The 17,961-nt window shown below is 51.1% G+C and overlaps 5 protein-coding genes across 5 annotated transcripts; 3 read left to right on the top strand and 2 right to left on the bottom strand.

Moving 5' to 3' along the window:
- Nucleotides 1-1,081: 1,081 nt before the first annotated feature.
- FSUBG_7174 (fatty acid synthase alpha subunit) lies at nt 1,082-6,756 on the top strand (the record flags this gene model as incomplete). Its single annotated transcript, XM_036685451.1, has 3 exons — nt 1,082-1,601; nt 1,659-6,595; nt 6,646-6,756. The coding sequence occupies 3 exons, from the start codon at nt 1,082-1,084 to the stop codon at nt 6,754-6,756; spliced, it is 5,568 nt and encodes a 1,855-aa protein (XP_036537318.1).
- Nucleotides 6,757-7,445: 689 nt separating this feature from the next.
- Nucleotides 7,446-8,035, bottom strand: FSUBG_7173 (u6 snRNA-associated Sm LSm4; the record flags this gene model as incomplete). The annotated part of the gene is made up of 4 exons (XM_036685450.1): nt 7,446-7,622; nt 7,681-7,731; nt 7,795-7,935; nt 8,033-8,035. 4 exons carry the CDS (start codon nt 8,033-8,035, stop codon nt 7,446-7,448), a joined length of 372 nt encoding a protein of 123 aa, XP_036537317.1.
- Nucleotides 8,036-8,561: 526 nt separating this feature from the next.
- Nucleotides 8,562-10,301, top strand: FSUBG_7172 (uncharacterized protein; the record flags this gene model as incomplete). The annotated part of the gene is made up of 1 exon (XM_036685449.1): nt 8,562-10,301. The coding sequence occupies one exon, from the start codon at nt 8,562-8,564 to the stop codon at nt 10,299-10,301; it is 1,740 nt and encodes a 579-aa protein (XP_036537316.1).
- Nucleotides 10,302-11,933: 1,632 nt separating this feature from the next.
- FSUBG_7171 (Caffeine resistance 5) lies at nt 11,934-13,894 on the top strand (the record flags this gene model as incomplete). Its single annotated transcript, XM_036685448.1, has 3 exons — nt 11,934-12,867; nt 12,918-13,259; nt 13,311-13,894. 3 exons carry the CDS (start codon nt 11,934-11,936, stop codon nt 13,892-13,894), a joined length of 1,860 nt encoding a protein of 619 aa, XP_036537315.1.
- A 430-nt stretch (nt 13,895-14,324) lies between these two features.
- Nucleotides 14,325-17,819, bottom strand: FSUBG_7170 (ATP-dependent DNA helicase 2 subunit 1; the record flags this gene model as incomplete). Its single annotated transcript, XM_036685447.1, has 4 exons — nt 14,325-15,774; nt 15,827-15,857; nt 15,926-16,894; nt 16,946-17,819. The coding sequence occupies 4 exons, from the start codon at nt 17,817-17,819 to the stop codon at nt 14,325-14,327; spliced, it is 3,324 nt and encodes a 1,107-aa protein (XP_036537314.1).
- Nucleotides 17,820-17,961: the final 142 nt, after the last annotated feature.

The following is a 17,961-nucleotide window of genomic DNA, read 5'->3' as shown; positions in this document are numbered from 1 at the left end:
TTATATTGATAGCCAGTGGGATGTCTGTCGTCACCTTGCCTTTGATATTCCGAGATGGAGCCTGTTCTTATCGTTGCTAGGCCGAGAACTTAATTATCGACCAGTAGATAACAGAATCCAGAATGCAACATAAGCAAGCCGCTCGGCCGAGCTATCAGTGGCTCATGAAGGCAAAGCCGTAAACAAGATAGCCAGCAAAACCAGTTATCTCCATCTCAGTTCATCGATGCTGATGGTGCCCCAAAAGGTCGGTTTCTGGGGAAGATGCTCCCCTGGACGCCCCTGGCTGGTGCACGCCTACAGTGTTCAACCATACTAGGATAGGCATAGCGCTGGAATATGGTTGAGAAGCGGGCTGCACGCCAAGGACCCGCCGCCATGTGTGGCTCGGGGATGTTCCAATGTTCCACTCAAGAGAAAGTACCGGATACTCAACCGTGCTACAGCGGGAGCGAGCGTACAGGGCGCCCTGTAAGGGTCTCGATGTACCGACATCTGCTCTTCCAACAGGTACTGTACAAGACGCCAATTGCCTGGTGGAGGGGGGCAAGGAGAGAACAGGCCGGGGTGTGGCCTAGAGCTTCCCCCAATTTTTTTTTCACTCGACGACTTTTTGGTGGGCCAGTCGTTCAACAATCGGGTGCTCCCTCGCAAGTCGGTTACAGTCGTGATTACCTATTCGTACGGGCCATCCGCATCCCATTGAATGTTTCTGGCTTGATCCTTCAGCTCTGTCTCTTCTCTAATTCCTCCCATTGCTTCTCGCTGGTAGGCAGAACGGATTTTCACCTTTGGCCTTCATATTCATAGACTCTCCGGCCACTTTCTTCTGCCTCCATCATCCTTCTCATTCTCCTTCCCCTCCTCCTCCCCTTCTTTCCATCTCCCCGCCAGCTACCTTCAGCTTGGGAGTTCATTACGACGGTTCCATCTTCTCTTTACGTTGGGGTTAAGCGGGCCCCTAGTATATTCACCGTCAATTCGACCATCGTCTTGCACCAATTCCAGGTTGCCATAGCTAGTTCGCGCTTTTCGAGATACCCCTTCTTTCAACTCCTCTCACGACCTAATACCGCCAAAAATGCGTCCCGAAGTTGAGCAAGAGCTTGCTCACACGCTGCTCGTTGAATTGCTCGCATACCAGTTTGCTTCTCCTGTTAGATGGATTGAGACTCAAGATGTGTTCCTCGGTGAGAGGACCGCTGAGCGAGTCGTGGAAATTGGTCCTGCCGATACTCTTGGTGTCATGGCTAAGCGAACCTTGAAGTCCAAGTACGAAGCCTACGATGCCGCCAAGTCCGTTCAGCGAAATATCCTCTGCTATAACAAGGATGCTAAGGAGATTTACTATGATGTTGATCCCGTGGAAGAGGAACCTGAGCCTGCGGCTGCTTCCTCTAGTGATGCCCCTGCAGCCCCTGCGGCCGGTGCCGCTGCACCCGCTGCTGCAGCTGCACCCGCTCCCAGTTCAGGTCCTGTCGCCCAGGTTGCCGATGAGCCTGTACAGGCTGTCGACATTGTGCGCACCCTCATTGCGCAAAAGCTCAAGAAGCCTCTCCTCGAGGTTCCTCTCAGCAAGGCCATCAAGGACCTTGTCGGTGGTAAGTCAGACTGAGTCCAGACCAATTGATACATTATTAACGATCTTTCCTGCACAGGCAAATCCACCCTTCAGAACGAGATTCTCGGTGATCTTGGAAAGGAATTCGGTTCCACCCCTGAGAAGCCTGAAGACACTCCTCTCGATGAGCTTGGTGCATCCATGCAAGCCACTTTCGATGGCAACCTCGGCAAGCAATCGCTGTCCTTGATTGCTCGACTTATCTCCTCCAAGATGCCTGGTGGTTTCAACATCACAGCCGCCCGAAAATATCTCGAGAGTCGATGGGGTCTTGGGCCTGGTCGACAAGATGGTGCTCTGCTTCTCGCCCTCACAATGGAGCCTCCTGCGCGACTAGGCTCTGAGGGCGATGCCAAGGCCTTCTTCGATAGCGTCGCCAACAAGTATGCCACCAACGCCGGCATCAGCCTGTCTACAGCTACTGCGGCTGGCCCCGCTGGCGGCTCTAGCGGCGGCATGATGATGGATCCTGCTGCTATTGATGCCCTTACCAAGGACCAGCGTGCCCTCTTCAAGCAACAATTAGAGCTTCTCGCTCGATACCTCAAGATCGACCTCCGTGAGGGTGAGAAGGCTCACCTTAACTCTCAGAAATCTGAGAAGGTTTTGCAAGCCCAGCTTGATCTCTGGACTGCCGAGCATGGTGACTTCTATGCCTCTGGTATCGAGCCTGTCTTCACCCCCCTCAAGGCCCGAACCTACGATTCATCATGGAACTGGGCTCGCCAGGACGCTCTTAGCATGTACTTCGATATCATCTTCGGTCGTCTCCAGGCTGTTGATCGTGAGATTGTTAGCCAGTGCATCCGTCTCATGAACAGATCCAACCCCAAGCTCCTCGACTTCATGCAGTACCATATCGACAACTGCCCCACTGAGCGAGGTGAGACTTACAAGCTTGCTCAGGAGCTCGGACAGCAGCTTATTGAGAACTGCAAGGATGTTCTCAATGTCGCCCCTGTGTACAAGGATGTTTCCCTCCCTACCGGACCCAGGACAACAGTTGACGCCCGGGGCAACCTCAACTACGAGGAAGTCCCGCGTGCGAGCTGTCGCAAGCTCGAGCATTATGTCCAGCAAATGGCTGAGGGCGGCAAGATCTCTGAGTACGGCAACCGCACCAAGGTCCAGAGCGATCTTTCTCGCATCTACAGACTCATCAAGCAGCAGCACAAGCTGTCCAAGACTTCTCAGATTGAGATCAAGAGCCTTTATGGCGAGGTCCTTCGCTCGCTTGCCATGAATGAGAGCCAGATCCTTCCCAAGGACAACAAGGGCCGAAAGGTTCTGAAGAACAGCCAGAGCAAGGGCAAGGTCGAGACCATTCCCTTCCTTCACCTCAAGAAGAAGGGTCTCCATGGCTGGGACTACAGCAAGAAGCTTACAGGCGTGTACCTCAACTGCCTTGAGGATGCTGCCAAGTCTGGTGTCACCTTCCAGGACAAGCACGTTCTAATGACTGGCGCTGGTGCCGGTTCCATCGGTGCCGAGGTCCTTCAGGGTCTCATCAGCGGTGGCGCTAAAGTCATTGTCACCACCAGCCGCTTCTCCCGCGAGGTCACTGAGTACTACCAGGCCATGTATACCCGCTATGGCTCTCGCGGCTCCCAGATTGTCGTTGTTCCCTTCAACCAGGGTAGCAAGCAAGATGTTGAGGCCCTCGTCGAGTACATCTACGATACCAAGGAGGGTCTTGGCTGGGATCTTGACTTCATCGTTCCTTTCGCTGCTATCCCCGAAAATGGTCGCGAGATTGACAGCATTGATTCCAAGTCTGAGCTTGCCCATCGCATCATGCTTACCAACCTTGTTCGTCTCCTCGGATGCGTCAAGGCCCAAAAGACCGAGCGTGGCTTCGAGACCCGACCTGCCCAGGTTGTTCTGCCCCTTTCTCCCAACCACGGCACCTTCGGTAATGACGGTCTTTACTCCGAGTCCAAGCTTGGCCTCGAGACTCTCTTCAACAGGTGGCACTCCGAGAGCTGGGCCAACTACCTCACCATTTGCGGTGCGGTCATTGGCTGGACCCGAGGAACTGGTCTTATGTCTGGTAACAACATCGTTGCTGAGGGCGTTGAGGCTTTCGGTGTCCGCACTTTCTCTCAGCAGGAGATGGCTTTCAACATTCTTGGTCTCATGTCTCCCACTTTGGTAGATCTGTGCCAGAATGAGCCTGTCTTTGCTGACCTCAACGGTGGTCTACAGTTCATTCCTAACCTGAACGAGACCATGACCAAGCTCCGCAAGGATATTATGGAGACTAGCGAGGTTCGCCGTGCTGTTGCCAAAGAGAGCGCCATTGAGAACACCATTGTCAATGGTGCCGCCTCCGAGGTTCTCTACAAGAAGAAGACAATTGATCCTCGTGCCAACATCAAGCTTGACTTCCCCAACCGACCTGACTGGAAGACCGAGATTGAACCACTCAACGAGAACCTTAAGGGCATGGTTGACCTGGAGAAGGTCGTCGTGGTCACTGGTTTCGCTGAAGTTGGTCCTTGGGGTAACTCTCGAACTCGATGGGAGATGGAGGCCTATGGCGAATTCTCCTTGGAGGGTTGCGTTGAAATGGCTTGGATCATGGGTCTCATCAAGAACCACAATGGTCCTATCAAGGGTAAGCCTTACTCCGGCTGGGTTGACGCCAAGACTGGTGAGCCCGTCGACGACAAGGACGTCAAGCCCAAGTATGAGAAGTATGTTCTTGAGCACTCTGGTATTCGTCTGATCGAACCTGAGCTGTTCGAGGGCTACGACCCCAACAAGAAGCAGCTGCTTCACGAGGTCGTTATTGAGGAGGACCTTGAGCCCTTCGAGGCCTCTAAGGAGACTGCCGAGGAGTTCAAGCGTGAGCATGGTGACAAGGTTGAGGTCTTCGAGATTCCGGATAGCGGCGAGTACATCATTCGTCTCAGGAAGGGTGCCTCCCTCTGGATCCCCAAGGCTCTTCGCTTCGATCGTCTGGTCGCTGGTCAGATCCCCACTGGCTGGGACCCCAAGCGATATGGTGTTCCTGAGGATATCGTCTCCCAGGTTGACCCTGTCACCCTGTTCCTTCTTGTGTCTACTGCCGAGGCTCTCCTTTCTTGTGGTATTACCGACCCCTACGAGTTCTACAAGTACGTCCACGTCTCTGAAGTTGGTAACTGTGTTGGTTCCGGTATGGGTGGTGCCGCCGCTCTCCGCGACATGCACCGTACTCGTTTCCTCGACCAGCCAGTGCAGAACGACATTCTCCAAGAGTCCTTCATCAACACCATGGCTGCCTGGGTTAACATGTTGTTGATGTCCTCTTCTGGACCTATCAAGACCCCTGTTGGTGCTTGTGCTACCGCTGTTGAGTCCATTGACACGGGTTATGAAACCATCATGGAGGGCAAGGCTCGCGTCTGCTTTGTCGGTGGCTTCGATGATCTCGGTGAGGAAGGCTCTTATGAGTTCGCCAACATGAAGGCCACCAGCAACACTGTTGACGAGTTTGCTCATGGACGTACTCCTAAGGAGATGTCTCGTCCTACCACTACTACCCGAAACGGATTCATGGAGTCTCAGGGTTGCGGTATCCAGGTCATCATGACTGCCAAGCTTGCTCTTGACATGGGTGTCCCCATCCACGGTATCGTTGCCCTGACCACCACTGCTTCTGACAAGATTGGCCGTTCCGTTCCCGCTCCAGGCCAGGGTGTTCTCACCACGGCTCGCGAGAACCCTGGCAAGTTCCCTTCGCCTCTTCTCGACATCAACTACCGACGCCGCCAGATCGAGCGTCGCAAGAAGACTATCAAGCAATGGCAAGAGTCTGAGCTTGAGTATGTTCATGACGAGATTGATGCCATGAAGTCTCAGGGTGCTTCCTTTGACGAGAAGGAGTATGCCGCGGACCGCTTCGCTCACATTGAGAAGGAAGCTGCCCGACAGGAGAAGGAGCTTCTCCGCAGCATGGGCAACAACTTCTGGAAGAGCGATCCCAGCATCGCCCCTCTGCGCGGTGCCCTCGCCACATGGGGTCTCACTGTCGACGATATCGGTGTTGCCTCGTTCCACGGAACCTCTACTAAGGCCAATGATAAGAACGAGTCCAATGTCATCTGCCAGCAGCTTCGCCATCTTGGTCGCAAGAAGGGCAACGCTGTCTTGGGTATCTTCCAGAAGTACCTCACTGGTCACCCCAAGGGTGCTGCTGGTGCTTGGATGATGAACGGCTGTCTCCAGGTCCTTGACACCGGTCTTGTTCCTGGAAACCGCAACGCGGACAACGTTGACCCTATTATGGAGCAGTATGACCTCATCGTCTACCCCAGCCGCAGCATCCAGACCGATGGTGTCAAGGCCTTCTCCGTCACCTCTTTCGGTTTCGGACAGAAGGGTGCTCAGGCCATTGGTGTGCACCCCAAGTACCTGTTCGCTACTCTTGATGAGAAGACCTACACCGAATACTGCGCCAAGGTTGATGCTCGCCAGAAGAAGGCCTACCGATACTTCCACGATGGCTTCATCAACAACAAGCTGTTCGTCGCCAAGAACAACTCTCCTTACTCTGATGACCAGCTCAGCAAGGTTCTTCTCAACCCTGATGCTCGTGTCTCTGAGGACAAGAAGTCATCTGAGCTCAAGTATGCCCCTGACTTCATGAAGAAGTCAGAGAAGGTTGTTTCATCAGCCAAGGCTAAGGAGACTGAGCAGGTCATGGAAGCTCTGGCCCTCAAGGTCACAAACAAGAACAGCCAGGTTGGAGTTGATGTTGAAGATATTTCCGCTGTCAACATTGATAACGACACTTTCGTCGAGCGTAACTTTACCGCCAACGAGATCTCCTACTGCCGCCAAGCTCCCAGCCCCCAGAGCTCTTTCGCCGGCCGCTGGAGTGCCAAGGAGGCTGTATTCAAGTCTCTTGGTGTCGCCAGTCAAGGCGCTGGTGCTGCTATGAAGGACATTGAGATTGTCAAGGGAGAGAACGGTGCCCCCACTGTTTCTGTAAGTCACCTTTTATCCAAGTCAAACACGCAAGATGCTAACGTTTGTAGCTTCATGGTGAGGCTGCTGCCGCCGCCAAGAAGGCCGGTGTGAAGGATATCACACTGTCCATCTCACACTCCGATAGCCAGGCTATCGCTGTGGCTGTTGCCAACTTTTAAGAATACAATGAGAAGGGCGGGTTGTACGGGTTTACTTTGGACTTTGTAATGGGCGTTTGATGAACGATGTTTCGATATAATGCCTGACTCTTTTGATGATATATGTTGCTGGCTACAGTTCATACTGGGCCTATAGTGTTGATAGAACTTGGCGTAGACTGCGCTGGGCAAAACCATTTTACGCATGAAATAGACATTTTTACAGTTCCCCAGTCCCCTGTTGTGATAGCCATGGGCAGTCTTTGTAACCACGAACTGAGGCCAGGGACCTAAGTGGTCACTTGATTAATCCATGGGAGTGGATGCGATTTTTTCAGGCCTTGAATTTATGATGGATCATTTTCAGTAGTACTTGCTCAGCCAACGTCCTACACTTAAACGCGCGCGCGCAACACTTAAAATAGGAACATGTTTCAGGCTGATTTGAAGACGTGTGTCATTAAATGTTGGTACACGGACTGGGTTCTTCTTCCCAGCTTGTTTAGAGCTCATCCTGAGCTTCTAGAGCCCACCAACAGGGCCGGTACCAAGCTGGTAGTTGGGATGTCCATGCGGTGATACCGGAGAATCTTCGTAGTCCTCCTCTTCTCTTTGGTATCGTAGACTCCACTATGCCTTGTCGTGAGGTGTTGTGAAATCTAGGACCGTTGGTTCAAGGTGTCGATATCATCGTTAACCATGTAATTATCTCATTGACCCCGACCTCGGCCTCGGCCTCTTCCACCACGACCACGTCCGCGATCGCCACGGCCGCTATGATCTCCCCTTGACTGTCCTCCTCTCCCACCTCGGAAACCGCCCTGCTGGCCCTTCTGTGATTCGCTGACCTGGTCGATGATCTCGTCGGGTACTCTCAGGTATTTGATCTACTGTGCATCAGTCTCCTTTTCTAAGTCAATACTCCATGGCACAGTTGAAACGTACATTGTTCCCCTTGACATAGACCTCTGGTAACCTAACGAATCGATCGCCCTCCTGTACTCAGCCCGTCAGTATATCCTGTTCAAAGGTATCGCGTTCGTGAATACGGGCGCATACCGGACTTGTCTGCACCACCTCCTTCAGTGTGAGGTTCATCCATGTATCGCACGAAACCAAATGTCCGTTGAGTGTCTCGCCGTTCTTCAGCTCAACGAGCATGGGGTGGCCCTGGGCCGCATTGAGTAGTCCGAGGGGTAGCTATTCGCTGTCAGCTATTGCTATGCTAGCATTGTGCGCTAAGGTGATCAGGGTACTAGATGGTGATTATCAGGGGCTAGGGGCAATTCCAACATACCATGGTCTAATTCGTTGCGTCGTAACTATGTGGTTTATGATGCGCGTGCTGGAAACGGAACGTTGAGAATGGAACAAGCTCAGTGGAGCGCGGCTGTTCGGTGAGACCCAAGGTGAGAGCGGCTGTGAGCGGCTAACGCCTCGCAGAATGCATAGCCCCGTTAGCGACAGTGGTAATACCTTACTGAATGGAAGACCCGCCGCCGCCGTGTTGTATGCAAGGTACAGAATTCATTCGATTATCGGCAGAATCCATTTCTCAGCATCGACATTGGCAACATAATCGTACGGCGAGAATGCCTTGTCCACGATTGGCGTATGATGGTCTACGACGCTGTCTTTGCCAAGCAGCTTATAGGCCTCATTCACTAAGAATTCTGAGCTCAGCACGGCCAGGACGATGGCCTCTATATCTAAAAACAGTTCAAAATCGCCAATATGGGACTGACATAGCCAAGGACCAAAAAAGCACAGATTTTCTCGATAACGATAACTCATTGAGTTCATTCCACGATGAACTGGACCAGGCCATGTCTTCGGACGCTGGAGAGAAGAAGGGATCATTGAATACGTTCTTTCAAGGATATGAGCACGGGCAAGCTCAGCAAAGGAGTATAGAGACGGGGCAACATGTTGATCAACCGGCCAAGCCAGAAGGCCAAAACCCAGCCCTGGCTAGCGTGTTGCCAGACTTGAATACCGTATCAATACCAGTGATGGTTGACGCCCTCAGGCGGTTACGGGTGCCACGACAAGAAGGCAATTCTAGTCTCCCTGCCAACAGATATTTAAGAATCCTGAATATCGTTAGATTTCTTCTCAAACACCGCAACTACCCCCCCGATGCTTTGATCTATGAGAGCCTGATGACTGCTATGGCTGACCCACAGGGGTCTAGCAAAGGAGTTCGCAAACTATTGGACGATATGAATTTTCAAAATGTCCCGCTTACTGCGGATATTTGCTACCTTGCTCTCGAAGCTCTCGGTGTACACCCAGACTATATCCTGCGGCAAGAAGTTGTGCAGATAATGGAGCAGCACTGGTTCGAATTCACGATGCCCGCCAAGCAAAGTATTGCTGTGGCGATGTTACGAGAAGGCCAGTTTGAATTGGCCTTGAGTAAATTCGAACAGCTTTTAGAAGGGCCAGGGCATGTGGATCTTTGGGTCTATGATATCTTTATTCTCGAGTTTGGTAGAGAAGGTTTTCTCGACGAAATGCTTCACATCCTTAAGAAGCGAAAGTTTGCTCGTGGTTCCGACAATGCTTTCAGAAGTATCCAGCACATGGCCTTGGACATGTTCAGCCAGGGCTTCCACCACGAAGGAACAACATTCGTATGGAGAGATGTTGTCAATATCCCAATTCACAGCCCTTCATATGGTATGACTGAGAACGTTCTGGCCACTGGGGCCAGGCACGGTGACACTGAACTCGCCAGTCAGGCTTTCCAGAAGCTGGCGATTCATGGCAAGCCTCGTCAGCAGCATAATGATGCTATGGTGGAAGCGTTCGCTAATTCGAGGGATGTGACGGGTGCGCTTAAACTTTTGAATCTGCAACAGAACAACGGGCGCCTCCTTCTCCGAGAAACCACAATGCCCGTTCTACGGGCTTTACTCAAGAATCGCAATCTTATTAGCGAAGCTGAGGCTGCTATTCAGAGCTTACGCAAAGAGGGGCTTGTTCCTCAGGAAGTCCTTATGGTTACGATCGAGGCTCTGGCTCGAACCCGAGCTTCAGAAGCTGCTATGCACCTGTTCAATGACATGCACCTCCTCACCGGGAAAAGTCCCCGATTGTCAGACATTGGACTTCTTCTTCGTCATGCCAGCCAAACAAAGACGCAGTATGACCTTGCAGTGGCTTACAATTCCGAACTTGCCAAGATTGACACCACCTCAGTGTCAATAGGGGATGAGAAGTCTAAAAAGGATCCAGGTAATGACGATGGCACAGTCCCTGAGACGTGGATGGATCAAGTCGAAGCGGGCCCCGCCTTTGACGTGATAATCCCAGCCTGCGCACAGATGGGCGATTTTGACCTGGCATTCAAGTTCATTGACTATGCCAAGAATGCAGCGCCTGATTACCCTGTCTGGAGGTCTGCAAGTTGGGTTGAGCCATTCATCAAGCTGGCCCTTGACGCAGAGCACCCTGGAGTGTGGAAGATTGTCGACCTACTAGACCAAGGCCAAGACGCACCGGCCATAATGGTACGAAGGGAGCTTCAACGACGGCGCATTCAGAGGAGGGCAAGCAGTTGATAATGCATAAGTCAATAGACATCAGCTCAAGAATGAGACTTTAGGGCCAAGAATGCACCGGAAAGAGACTATTACGTTGCATTATCGTATCCAGTCTCTGGTTGCACTTCTGGGTCAGCATTGGATGATGTCGAACCTATCAACTAGCTACTGTGTATATTTGAGCTTATCGCGTCAAGCAGGCCAGCTGTTGTGCGTGAGCGTCAATGACGTGACGAACATAAGAATGCGACCTCTGAGCTTTCATGTCTGGCCTTGAAGTGTCATTACAGTAAGCAGGGTCCCGGGCTATCCGATGTATTTGTATTTGTATTTTTAGCTTGAGCATGATTCTTATCAGGCTGGGGAGCGGGCGCTGATCGTTAAGTAGCTGGGGCGTTTAGGTCTCAGTCAGTGAGATATAAGGTCCTACCAGCCCCAGGAAAGCTGTTGGCTGTTCTGGTGTGGAGGACTCGGATATTGTTGGGGTATATAAGAAGAGATTTCACTATTCGGCCGAAAAAAAGGACGAATACAATGAGTCATATGAAATGGTATACTCATATACAATTTTCTTTTTGAAAGCGACCAGAGTTGGTCCGTCGTGATTAATATTCCGTAGAGTCTCGGCATTTCAAGGACAATTGAGGCTCGTCGACCGGGGAGACGTCACACCGAGGGTGATTAATCCAGGGGTCTTTGAGCATCTGATTGGGTGATCTTGGCACCACGTCCCCGGGACGATTGCTAAGCTTTTGACGGCAGATGGCGGAGGGTCTCACCCATTTGGGTCATTCGTGCTGATCTTTGGGGTTCAAGATATGTTTTAGTTTTTTTATTTGCTGAGCATGTTAGTTATGAGCTGGCGGGCTCTTGGAGCTTACCGCTGAGGTGAGAGACATGCGTAAGGGGGAGAGCCAAAGAGATATAGGTAGGTAAGCAGCCAAGATGTATGTACATATCGTCGTGTTGTTAGTGCTCACACAGATCAACAATAGTCTAAGAAAAAGGCAGCCGAGCATCCGGATCTCAATGACGACATAACTTATGAACTCAGTTTCTCAGATGGCCATCAATCCCATGTAGACAAATTCATTCGTAATAGACCCACAGGCTAAAGTGAAAATACATACATACAGTATTAGAGTGTAAGTGCTCACGCAGATGAGCAAAACCTCACCCCCGGTGATAAATACTAATCGCCCTCCAATCCTAACTAAATGTCAGCCCTAAACTCCGCTTAGGTCCAGACTATTCCAAAACCTGCAGCTTGTTGATCACCTCTAGGATAATAAAGTAGGCCGAGCACCGAGCAGGGATTGGTAATAACGTCAGGCATGTTAGTCCGAAAGTGGCTTACAGAGTTATGCTTGCTCGTATGGGCCATTATTATCAAAGACATGTGGAAGGGCTAAGATTGTATTACAGCATGATGGTTGACTAACTCCGGATTGCTAAGCTCCGTGGTGTAAGAGCTTGCAGAGGAGCAGGCGAGTGGGAGACAATTATGAGTATAAGACGAGTGCATACCTCATGAGATTTGAACTCCAGATCTCAGTTAGCATAATAAGCTTAAAGAGAACCCTTCCCACTCAATAACCTCTTCTTGTCCCCCTTTGATACGGTTATCTTGATAAGAAGATATACATCAATATGTCTGACCTTATCAGAGATGCTCCCTTGGGGCAACTCATCCGCTTCGTCACTCGCAACAAATACCTGCAGTACCCAGAAGAAAAGCCCGACTTCAAGCTCCCAGAGTCTTGGGTTGCAGTGATCAACAATCCCGACGCTATCATCGAAGAGTCTTCTCCCAACGACAACACAGTTCTCACTGGTACAGCTCTTGCATCCTCAGCCTCATCCACTGTCGCAGCAGAGGAAGATTCCAAGCCCAAGGGTGAGAATGAGAAGAGCGAGAGGAACAATGAGAACGACGACTTCGAACGTGCTGATCCTCAGCCTATGAGACTCCATCGCTCGCGATCTCCCCAAGATACCCAAGCCTACACTGTCGACAGACTCGAAGCCGATGAAGAGCACGATGTCGAGAAGGTCAAGTCTATCCCTGTTGTTCCCAAGCGAACAAAGGATGGTTCTATCCTTGTCGATTGGTACTTCAGCGACGATAACGAGAATCCTCATAACTGGACCAACAACCGCCGCCTAGGTGTCTCCCTCATTATCTGTCTATACACATTTGTCGTCTATACATCCTCTGCGATCTACACATCCTCCACTGAAGGTGTAATGCGCGCTTTCGGGGTGAGCCAGCTCAAAGCTACGCTTGGTCTTGCACTATATGTCTTGGGCTATGGTATTGGTCCTCTGATTTTCTCACCCCTGAGTGAGATTCCTCGAATTGGACGAAACCCCGTTTACATTATCACAATGTTTCTCTTTGTTATCATCTCTATCCCAACAGCACTAGTCGATAACTACCCCGGTCTCATGGTTCTTCGATTCCTTCAAGGCTTCTTTGGCTCGCCTTGTTTGGCTTCTGGTGGTGCTTCACTGGGAGATATTTACAGTCTCATGGCTCTCCCCTATGCAATGATGGCCTGGGTCTCGGCTGCTTACTGTGGTCGTAAGTCTCCTCTACTCTCGCCGTCTCTTGCTTTCAACTAACATACACAGCGGCTCTCGGTCCTCTGATCAGCGGTTTCGCCGTACCCGCAAAGAACTGGCGATGGTCTCTTTACGAGAGTATCTGGGCCTCGGCCCCTATCTTCATCCTCATGTTCCTTCTCCTCCCTGAGACCAGCGGTGCCAACATTCTCCTCCGCCGAGCAGAGCGTCTTCGAAAGCTCACTGGCAACCAACGTTTCATGTCACAGAGTGAGATTGACCAGCGCCATATGAAGGTCTCTGCCATTGCTGTCGATGCACTCATCAAGCCTATGGAGATCACCCTCAAGGACCCTGCCGTGCTGTTCGTGCAGGTCTACACTGCCATTATCTATGGTATCTACTATTCATGTAAGTTCGCTCCACGATATCATAGCCATCTTGGTGACTAACTCTTCTCAGTCTTTGAGGTTTTCCCCCGGGTCTACCCAGTCTACTACAACATGAACCTCGGTCAAATCGGTCTCGTCTTCCTCTGCGTTCTCGTCTCTTGTATGATTGGCGTAGGCATCTATGTCTCCTACCTCTACTTTTACATGGACCCTCGCATCGCTAAGCGTGGTTGGCCCATTCAAGAAAGTCGTCTCGTTCCAGCTCTACCAGCCGCCCTCGGTCCTACCATTGGCTTGTTCCTTTTCGCCTGGACGGCTCAAGCCTCTATCCACTGGATCGTGCCCACTATTGGCATTACCATCTACGGAGCTACAGTCTTCATTGTCATGCAGTGTATCTTTGTGTACATTCCTCTCAGCTATCCAATGTATGCTGCCAGTCTCTTTGCAGCGAATGACTTCTTCCGAAGCGCTCTAGCTTGTGGCAGTGTTCTCTTTGCCCAGCCCTTGTTCGACAACCTCGGTGTTGCTAAGGGTACTAGTCTTCTCGGTGGTCTAAGTGTTATCGGTATCGTCGGTATTTGGCTACTATACTTTTACGGTGGCAAGCTGCGATCCCTCAGCAAGTTCGCTATTTCGGACCATGTTGAGTAGATAAGCAGCATACATCCAAAAACCAACAACCTATCTGAATATCTTGCGGGAATACTTTGTATGGCTGGACGAATGAATGGAAATTAATGTGATGGAAATACCATAGAACTTAGCCGAACTTGAGAGGAATACATATGATTCAAGGTTAATAATCAGCTGGGTAGCACCTAATAATAATTTAAGCTATGTGATGCTTCAAACATACTATCACATTCATCAGGTGAAAGAAGAAGAAATGCGACAACCTATGATCTTCGATTGTCTGACATTGCCGGGTATCTCTAGATATGAGGGCTCTAACTTGATTCCTGCTTATGCCATGATCATTGCGCTAAATAAACCGATTCGCTAAACCCATCCATAGCAATTTCTCATCCGCTCATAAGCCATAGATGAATAGTTAGATGTGTACAGTTGAGCACCATGGCTCCTAGACGCCTGACCATGGCTCATAGTTATAGCCAGATGACTGGCCTCCAGGATGAACAGAAGCATTGTGCGAGTTTTGGAAGTACCAGCTAGGCGGCTGTTGCTGGTTTGATGTCTGAGCCTGTTGGCTTTGGTGTGTAGATCCAGAGTATGATGCGTAACCCTCCTGCTGCTGCTGCTGCTGCTGCTGCTGTTGTTGTTGTGGTTGCTGCTGGTTATATGAGCCACTGCTAGCACGAGTATGCTGTTGTGTGCTTGAACGCATGTTAAAGTTCTGGCGGGATGCTGCTGTTGGCTTAGACACTGTTGTCTGTGCGTAAATATTAGGTGTTTGATACGATGGGTTAGTGCCATATAAGCGATCGTTTCGACTCGAAGAATTAGACCACTGGTTTGCAGTGGAAGAAGTAGTCTGGTAACTTGTGCTCATGGTGGTCGGTGGTTGATGGCTTCCGCTGGTGCTAGTGCTGCTGTAACGCCCATAGTCATTATAGCCAGAACCACTGGACATGTGCGATGTATCATAATGATTGCTGCTTCGTGTGTTCTGCTGCTGAGCCATGTCAGAAGGAGGCTGATAGCCTCGTGCCTGGTCAGTTACAGGTGTGCGAGACGGGTTTCGCTGGCTTGCTCTAGAGGTCGTGCGAGGAACCGCGGCTTGTTGATAAGGGGATTTACGGGTCTGTGCCATCATGGCTGCCGCAGCGACGGGCGATTGGCGTGCCTGAGCCTGCTGCATGACCGTGTTGGGCACTGCAGCTTGTTTAGGAGTATCATTCGTTAGGCCCTGGTTCTTCTGTCGAGTCCTCCCACTTGAGTGTGTGTCGTATGTCATCTGCGGGGAGACGGATGCCATTGTTGTTGCAGGCGTGGTCGTGGTGGAAGTTTGAGCCCAGTCTGATGGCTGTGGGTTTGCAGGTATGTTTTGCGCATTGGCTTGGCTGGGCTCGGACGGAAGACTTCTTCGGGTCTTGCTGGTGGTGCTACTTCCACTGACACTACCGCTACCAAAGGCGTTCCATCGCCTTGTTTCAGAGGGAGCGATCGTACCAGCAGGAGCTGGGATGGGAGGAGCCGGGTGGACCATGGGTTGTGTCACTTCTGGTATGTTATGAGAGTAGTTACCTCTCTGCGATACCGATGTGCTCATTGCTTGCGAACTGGTCGAGTAAGGGTCTGGCTGAGGAAGAACTAGCCCGGAAGCAGGCTGGTAGTAGCTGCCCTGTGTGGACTGGGTATCTTGAGTTGTTGCATCAGTGTTGGTGACCATGTTTCCAATATTCATCTGAGGATATGAGTAGTCCTGTGAAGTGTCTTGTTGTTCGTCATCTTCCTGTTCAGAACCTTCTCCCTCGGCATCTTCCTGCTGCTCTACCTCTTCATCCTCTTCGTCACCATCATCGTCACCGTCATCAACAACGATTGCCTCAGACTTCTTGGGTTTTGTTGCCCTGTTTCTTGGTTTCTGTGGCGCGTATTCACATGCAGTCCCATGATCCGCACATTCGGTGCAGGTTGGTCTCTCCCTCGGGCACTAATTTCATTAGTTCAGCAGCGTTTGGTTAATTTGAGGAGTATTTACCTTTGTTTTCCGTGCCTTACATGGGAAACAGGCTGTTCTCGACTTGGCCATCTTCTTCCTCTTACGCTTAGGAGTGGAAGTGTCGTCAGCAGCCTGAGCTACTGCTGTCTCAGTATCTGTGTTCGCGTTGCTTTGAGCACTTGACTGCGGCACTAGCTCTTTGGTAGTTCTAGGTCCAGTTGAAGTAGTCTGGCTGCTCTGTGTTGAAGAGCCTGCCTGTGTTGAGCCTTCCTTGTTACCGGGGTGGACAATGCGGAGGCGTTCTGCACCATATTTGACAAGCATGTTCAGTGACTCGCGTTGCAACTCTGGTGCTTGGTTGGCGAAGATACCAAACTGTTCAGGAGACAATGTGGTAGGATCGACACCAGCGTTGCTGAGCATTGTCGTGGCTGCCTCTTTTCGACGTGCTGCTTCGGCTGCTGAGACATTGACTGGGAAAGCAGCTGAAGCCATCTGGCCGTTTGCCTGCTGAGACGACGTTCCATTCGTCGTTGCGTCCCCCATCAACCCTTGAGGATAATCGTTGAATCCTTGCTGCCCAGCATTGCCAGACGCTTCTCCGCCGTTCATATAAAATGGATCCCCTTGATTTTGCCCATCGATTGCTGGCGCCCCAGGATAGTCTGGAGGGATCATCGGCCCGTCTGCTGAGTCCGCTGGTTGAGATGCTCCGTTACTTTTCTTCTTTCGTTTCCGGGGATTACCATTCTCATCTTGCGCCTTTACTGTAGAATCCCGCTTCTTTCGCTCCTTCTTGTCTTTCTTCTCGCCTCTAGGTTTCCTCGGCGTCTTCTCCTTTGCCTTTTGCTGCTGTTCTAGAAGTCTCTGCGCGCCTGGTCCCAGTTGACGTGGAGCAGGCTTGAAGTGGGCGGCCAGCTCTGCAACTGTTTTGTGCAAAGGGGTATGGTCGTATTTCACGGTGATGGAGCGACTGCCACGGTTAAAGGCAATCGTGATAGATCCTCGACAGTCAAAAGCAGGCCGACCTATCTTCTTGTCAGTCTGGGAAGCAATTTTGTATGGCGCTCTGAACTTACCATGCAGAACTGGGTCAGGCTCTCTCTGACTGAACTCTCCTACTATTGTTTTCGTTTGGCTCTTTGCATTTTGTCGAGTCCATTGCTGATACGAGTCCTTGCACAAATACGTAAAAGTCCAGCCCTGTGTACCGCGCGACACCTCTCGAACGGTCCAAGTACTCCCATCGGTTAAGCTGATTATTGAAATGATATGTTTTGCGACGGATCGTTGGAGCGTTGGGTCGTCTTGGGGTTGGTTCATGAGCGTGTCATTAGCGAATACCACGCGCGATAGCTGCCCTTCATCCCGATTGCCATTCGTTCCTACAGATTGCGCTCCTCCTAGTGACGGATCGATGTTATTTAGGCTCTCGAGAGTCCCGTTCTCTGATTCGGACACAGTCAACTGGAAGCGTACCGTGGCTCTCAATTCGATTGTCAGAGCCACATGTTCGGCCCGTATCGGTGTCGCCTTGGCATCTAGAATGCTTCGTAGCTTGAGCTGGAGCTCCTCAACCGAATCGCATTGCGAGTTACTTGACGCGGTGGGCGTCTGCGCGGCGCCAAGACCAAGGCTTGCGAGGAAATCGGCCATGGTCTTTCGTTGTTCGTAAGTTGGCCGGCGTCGCGCCAAACGCAATAGCCTCGAATTATACTCGTCAGCGCCCGGTTCCTTATGCGGTGATGAGATGACAAGTGTTGCCGATGGGATATTCGGACGACGCTGTTCTGGCGTTTGCGGGCTCACGAACGCGCAAGTGGGTGATGGTGGAGCTACGGATTTGATAGATGAGGTAAGGGGCCGGGGGGTGTTTAGCTGACGTTTAGTGGGCGTGATTTGAGCGCCTCGCCACTGAGAGCCACTAACGGGTGCCGAAGGGGGTGTGAGCATAGAGGATGAATCTATCCTCCTGCCTGCAGCCGCCATGTTTCATATTGAAATATTTCAAAGAGGTACTCAGATCAAATCGCATAGAAATGAACTCTGGCAGTTTTTATGACTCCTTTGTTAGGGTGTTCAACTTGTGGTGTTG

The sequence above is a fragment of the Fusarium subglutinans genome (genome assembly GCF_013396075.1).
Source record: "Fusarium subglutinans strain NRRL 66333 chromosome Unknown NRRL66333_c0000089, whole genome shotgun sequence".
NCBI lineage: Eukaryota > Fungi > Ascomycota > Sordariomycetes > Hypocreales > Nectriaceae > Fusarium > Fusarium subglutinans.
Note: the sequence above shows the minus strand (reverse complement) of the source record. Positions and strands in the feature narration are given on the sequence as shown.